The 6,521-nt window shown below is 39.6% G+C and overlaps 1 protein-coding gene across 1 annotated transcript; it reads left to right on the top strand.

Moving 5' to 3' along the window:
- On the top strand, positions 1-6,151 carry LOC135588101 (IAA-amino acid hydrolase ILR1-like 6). The gene is made up of 5 exons (XM_065080049.1): positions 1-839; positions 1,555-1,680; positions 3,727-4,041; positions 5,377-5,505; positions 5,620-6,151. The coding sequence occupies exons 1-5, from the start codon at positions 396-398 to the stop codon at positions 5,980-5,982; spliced, it is 1,377 nt and encodes a 458-aa protein (XP_064936121.1). The 5' UTR covers positions 1-395; the 3' UTR covers positions 5,983-6,151.
- The last annotated feature ends 370 nt before the right edge of the window (positions 6,152-6,521 follow it).

The raw sequence follows: 6,521 nt of genomic DNA, 5'->3' as shown, positions 1-6,521 counted from the left end.
TTGCGTGTCTGGGCGTTACCATACGTTTTCCACTCGATTCCCGCACGTGGTGCTTAGCAAATCGAGCACGAAAGCCGGAGGTCGCCAGAGCATGCAAGCCTTCTTCCCCAGTCAAGACGCTTCGCCCACACGCGCATCGCAAGCCCGCTCATCTGCCCGCATCCTGTTTAGAGCAGCCTCTGCTGGGCGGCGGCACCTGACACCGCCGGCCTCTCTTTAACGCAAACGCGCAGTGCTGCCCCCCTTCTCCGTCGATCATCGCACCTCGCCCCACTGAAACTTGTTGCTGAGGACGAGACAGGAAGGAAGATGGAAGAGAAGAGATGATGGTAGTGCCCTTATCCGGCTACAAGTATAAATTCGTCCCTCCCTGTTAGCTTCGTCGTTGATTGGTGATGGGTTGGATGGTGGCCTTGGGTGCGGTGGTGATGATACTACTGCAGCTGGTGGTGACGAACTGCTCTACTTCTTACTTCGCGGAGGACGTCGTTCACGGGGGCGCCCGTAGGGGCGGGTCCAGGGAGGGCCGCAACGGGAGCAGGATCGGCGGGGGAGGGGGGGGAGAGGAGGATACGGGGGATTGGAGAGCGGAGATTCTGTGGCTGGCTCGGCAGCCGGAGGCCGTGGAGTGGGTGACGGGGGTGAGGAGGAGGATTCACGAGCACCCGGAGCTCGCGTACGAGGAGTTCGAGACGAGCCGGCTGATCAGGGCGGAGCTCGATCGGATGGGGGTGGAGTACCGGTTCCCGTTGGCCGGGACCGGACTCGTCGCCACCATCGGCACCGGTGACCCGCCGTTCGTCGCCCTCCGGGCTGATATGGATGCTCTGCCCATTCAGGTTCACGTGAATCCCCCTTTTCTTCATTTTTTGATTGATCGTTTGAGTTGAAGCAATGGAATTCCTACCCTAATATTACACATCATCTACTGATTGTTGAGGTTTTAGGAATTCCTGGTGCTCTTCTGTGAGGGTAATAGTTTGTCACTCTGTAGAATAATTATGATACCAAATTTTGATTCTACTTTAGAACGTGTAGTTCAGAGTTCAGACTACAACTGTCAACTGGTGATGTTTGTGAATATCCACTTTTGGTTGATCAAAATGTATCTTCCAGTCGGTGTGGACTCCACTGGTTGAAAGGCACTTGAGTTCTGAAGTAGAAAATGACCTTCTAACTAGTCTAGACTTTTGGACAATGGCATCTTCCAGACGGTCATGCAAATCTCTACAATGGGCCTAATCTGTTATAAGGACAAGAATTGATACCAATTCGATCTTTCATTAGCATTTCGGACTATGCATGTGTTGTATTTGATTACCATGGAGAGCGGTAGAGACACAATGTCAGCGCATCAATTTTAAATGAGTTGCACGCGAGTGATATATGATTCCTTAGTCATTATTTATGGTGGACCTGTTTTATGGTTAATGATACATTTGATTCTGCATTGTTTTCTTCTGATCTGCTTTTGATTCATGTATTTCCTGTACTTTTTACTGTAAAGCATCAATGCTGATTCACTTTTCTTTTCCCAACATGCTTTTGTCTCAGGAAGCTGTTGAGTGGAAGTACAAGAGCAAGGTTCCCGGTAAAATGCATGCTTGCGGGCATGATGCACATGTAGCTATGCTCTTGGGTGCTGCCAGGATACTGAAGACGCATGAGCATCGTCTAAAGGTTTTTGTCCATGCTTAAAACTTCATACTCTTATGAGTACTAGAATGACTGCAACTTCCAGAGTTTGTGAATGTCTCTGCTCTGTAGATATCATCCCGGCATTAGGAAATATCTGTTCATGACTTGAATATGTGGCTTAGTCTTTTTTGTCGCCCGTGAACAAGCTTCACTTAACTAACTTCATCTAAGTGCCATAACCTTGTCAGAAAATTAGTTTCACTTACTGAAGGTAAGCCTTCCGAGATCCAATGGTGTTCCAAACTTAAAGATGTTACTTTATTTCCACGAAACACTAAAGCTATTCTCTCAACTCATGTAATTTGTGTAAAAGATTAAAGGTGTCACTCAATTTATAGGAAGAGTGTTACTTATTTTCAGACCATTCTGATAGGCACAACAATACCATAATCGACTCTGTATATGACTTATTTAAAACTTAAAGATATGGAATGATATAGGTATATCTGGCATGGTGTTTGAGCAATAACAGGATTTTTCGCCCAGCATGAGTGCCACACAGCATCCCACTGTTACAAACTCTACCATCCATAGTCCAATCGGTCAAAGATAAAAGAATATGTTACGATATGTTGAGTGTTGACATGTTGATAGTGGAGGAATTGGTTGTGCGGGTTAGCAGCATGGAGGAAGAAGAAAAGGAGCAACCAGGCAGGGTTTCAGAGAAGGAACAATGTTTGGATTTTGAATTATTGGATTTGGCTTTGGTTTAGATCGTCTTTGGAGCTCCAATTTCAGTAGTTATGTGGCTTTTGGCACTAGGTTTCAGCACTTCTACACAATACCAGGTAGGAAAATATAGAAAATCTTAAACAAATCAAGATAACTAAAAAATAAATTGTAAACCCATGAGGGTCTCGCCAATGTAGGTTCTAGGACAATGTGCACAGCCTTAATCTCTGGATCTCTAGATTTTGAGACGTATGTTCAAGATGCACAAAGGAGTAAACTTATCAATGCACCAAGACCTGCTCTGAAATCGAGATAACCAAAAATAACTGCACAAAATATATATGTTTGAAAAATAGTAAGTTGTTCAAAAAAATTATTAGCTATATGTAGTTTGAGAAAAAAATATGTTCAAAATATAGCAAGTAATAAAATGATCAGGAATTTCACAAAAAGAACAAATTCTCCTATATGTAGTTGTTTGTGATGTATCTTTGTACATATTCTCAAACTTACATTAAAAATGAAATATCTTTCCGCAAAATATTCTTCATTCCTCATTTTATTACATCGTAACATGAAAGTTTCATGTTGAAATTATATAGATAAATTGTATAGTGTATTTATTTATTCTAATCTCAAAATACTCAGCTTTAGAAATCAGACTAATTGAATCTTTGAAATTTGGCATGATCTAAGGATTTAACCGGATGATTGACTGGTTTTTTTTGTTGATCTTAATTTTCTACCATTGCACACTTTACAGTGACATAAATGATTCATGGTCGCTTCATCTATCACCTTATTACAAAATTAATCAAACAAACTTCAAAAGTGAAATTTCATACATCAACTGGTTGAAATTCTGAATTGATGGTATTCCAAATCATTTGTCAGTGAAAACAATCCATAAAATGACTTCTGAATCAACACAGCTTTTTTCTTCAAGTGCTGAATTTTTCTGATGTTAGTTCCTAAATCATATGTCCTTTCAAGCTTTATTGTGAAAAGACTTACTTCAGTGTCACAAATGTCTGCATATCAGATATAAATGTTCTCAGCCTAAGTTTTCAAAAGTTAGAACAAATAACAAATTTGTTTTGTGATCTCGAAGGCCAAGTTGGTTCAATTATAAGCATCAAAAGATTATGTACACTAAAAAATTTTGTATGTAAATTGAATTTATAGATGTACAATTTAGATGAAGACCGGTGCAAATTTATTTTGCTTGGGCATGAAACCAAATTACTCAGGCCCTTCTTCCCTTTCCAAAGATATCCTTGAGCATCATGAATGCATAACAGCCAAATGGAAAGCTAATACTAGCTGCATAGATTCTTACTGTTACTGTTGCTGCAGGGAACTGTTAAGCTACTTTTTCAGCCTGCAGAAGAAGCTGGAATAGGTGCAAAGCGGATGATTGAAGATGGTGCTTTGGAAGATGTGGAGGCTATATTTGCTGTTCATGTATCGCATGGGTATCCTACTTCTGTCATTAGCTCCCGGCCTGGACCTTTGCTTGCTGCATGTGGCTTTTTCCGAGCAGTAATAAAGGGACGAGAGGGATATGCTGGAAATCCACACCATTCAGTTGATCCAATAGTGGCTGCCTCAGCTGTGGTGATAAGCTTACAGAACATTGTGGCCCGTGAATCCAGTCCTCTAGATTCTCAGGTCAGATCTCAATCTCTTTTATGTATATCATCGATAAGTTCGTTCACCCTGCTTCATAATCCCTATAAAATGGTATGTGCTTAAATAATTAACAAAAATATCATTATAGTTTTGCCGCCTTAGTCTGTCTTCCTGCTGTTTCGTTTGATTTATCTTTTTAATACTTTGCCTACTTGGTTGTGCCTTCAATTTAACTCCCATGTTTTTTACATCTGATAACATCCAATTGATCCTGCCCTTTGTCTTTATTTATGAAACTGATGTTAATCTGGTCAGCCAAAAAATTGGAGACAGTTCAACTTGGTTACTTCCTTTCATCATGTAGCATTTTTTTTTCCTCAATCAAATAATTGAGGGTGGAAGAAATCTACATTAGTTTTATCAATATTGAGTCATCTGCTATCTGATCTGGAAAATACTTGACTTTGATATCATTAGAAGCTATTAGTATCAGACAGAATTATTTTTATCTGCTGAAAGCTATGCAGGATTATAATGAACTTTTTTCTGCATTCATCATAGTTCCATCTTTTATTTCAGATCTAAAAGTCAAGTTTTTCAATCTTGGCCATGAGTATCCTCTTGATTATCTGTATTAGTATAGAGACTGGTAGTATTGATCCCGTGATCATCTGTACAAAATGGATCCGAATCTTCCAGGAAAAATTACAGGCAGTTCATGTTGGAGTGTGGAATTTTAATATAGGGACGTTGGCCTTAACAGGGAAAATATCGGTGGAAGATCCATCTACTCTAACCAGATTGTTGAAACAAGTCTTGTTCCTGTAAGTGGAGAGGTGTTAAACTTGACTCTGTCGTTTCATGAATATGATACGGACTTCAAATTTGATGATATGCATGGAGTGAACAAGGAAACTTATTTCAAATTAACATTAAGGTACATTATAGAGTACCGAAGAAAGTCTTGCTAAAGAAATAATTAATGGAAACTGCACTTAGTGGGGAGCATAAAGCATGCGATACTTCTTGCAACATCTCCTCGGCAAACTTTGTGTGCCATTCTGGATAATTTGTTACACTCCTACCAACAATAATTTATCTTAGATATTCACTAGTAATATGGTTCAAATCATGCTTTTTACTATGTTGTCACGTGTAATACATGAAAGGGATGACATTAAACATTGGCTGCTCGAAGCTTAGATGATGCTGATACTTGATCTCCAAGGTGCTTCCATACCATATTAGTTAATCAAGTCAAGTTTTCCTCCCTTAATAAAATCAACCTATCAAGACAGCTTTTATTTCATCTTCTGTTACCTTTCGTTAGTGATGTTAATGTTTTTTTTCTAAACTCCCTTCGGTTTGTTTCAGGTAGTCTCAGTGGCCTCATTTAATGGCGGCCACAATCTTGACATGATTCCTGAATCTGCAAGTCTAGGCGGAACTTTCAGGGCTTTCTCTAATGCAAGCTTTTACCAGGTTCGGCACAGAATAGAAGAGGTTGGTGTTCAGATACCCTTGTAATTGTCATAGGATTGGTTGCCAAAACTGACCTTGTGGTTGAGTAAGAATGCTTAAATTAGTCCTCATTCAGCTCAATGCACTTCTCCACAGGTCATCTTAGAGCAATCTAGTGTCTTCAGATGCAAAGCTTCTGTGGACTTCTTCGAGAAAGAAAGGTTTTACCCACCTACGGTTAACGAACATTCCATGTATGGGCATGTGAAGAAGGTAGCCATCGAATTATTGGGTGCCGATAACTTCAAGGTCGTCGAACCAACAATGGGTGCAGAAGACTTCTCTTTCTACTCTGAAATGATTCCAGCAGCCTTCTTCTACATCGGTGTAAGGAATGAGACGCTTGGATCGGTTCATGTAGCTCATTCTCCCTATTTTATGATCGATGAAGATGTTCTTCCAACTGGTGCCGCCCTCAATGCTGCAATTGCTGAGAAGTACCTTATCGACCATAGTTAGATTTTACGACACCATCCGATGAACCATTGCACACGATGGAAGCGGAACCAAGTTGTGTTTGCAAGATTTGAGCTGGAGGAGAGTGAGAGGTGTTGAAGTGTTCGTACACTTGTCTATCATACAGTGTCAATTCAAAATACTTGCTAATTCACAATAATTTTGTTCTCTACATAGTCTGAAATCATTTTACATACAAATCAAGGTTCATAGATTGATATATATATATATATATATATGAATTCATTGACATAGTGCTGTCAGCCTTGTGATACATACAGTGGTTTATGGTGCTGTGGAGCAGTTCTTCTACCGCGACAATGTGTTTTTTTTTTCTCAGTGCAATAAAAAGGTGGAAATGAGTTTTAATTTTGGATTCAACATATTGGATTGGAAATGAGTTGGAAATATATATGAAATATCCAATAAAAAAATTTTCCATTAAATCAATTATATTTAATTATTTATGGATCCTAATTTAGAGAAATTACTATTACAATACTTTTTTGAGACACGAGCTGTCAACAAATCACCAACCGCTC

This window comes from Musa acuminata, chromosome BXJ1-8, assembly GCF_036884655.1.
Source record: "Musa acuminata AAA Group cultivar baxijiao chromosome BXJ1-8, Cavendish_Baxijiao_AAA, whole genome shotgun sequence".
Taxonomy (NCBI): Eukaryota; Viridiplantae; Streptophyta; class Magnoliopsida; order Zingiberales; family Musaceae; genus Musa; species Musa acuminata.
The sequence above is the reverse complement of the archived record's forward strand: the minus strand, read 5'-3'. Positions and strand labels throughout refer to the sequence as shown.

Excerpts from the sequence above, each read along its gene's own strand:
- LOC135588101 (XM_065080049.1), top strand. The coding sequence starts at position 396 with ATGGGTTGGATGGTGGCCTTGGGTGCGGTGGTGATGATACTACTGCAG. Across the intron at positions 840-1,554 it reads TGGATGCTCTGCCCATTCAG|GAAGCTGTTGAGTGGAAGTA; the intron begins GTTCACGTGAAT and ends CTTTTGTCTCAG. Across the intron at positions 1,681-3,726 it reads CGCATGAGCATCGTCTAAAG|GGAACTGTTAAGCTACTTTT; the intron begins GTTTTTGTCCAT and ends CTGTTGCTGCAG.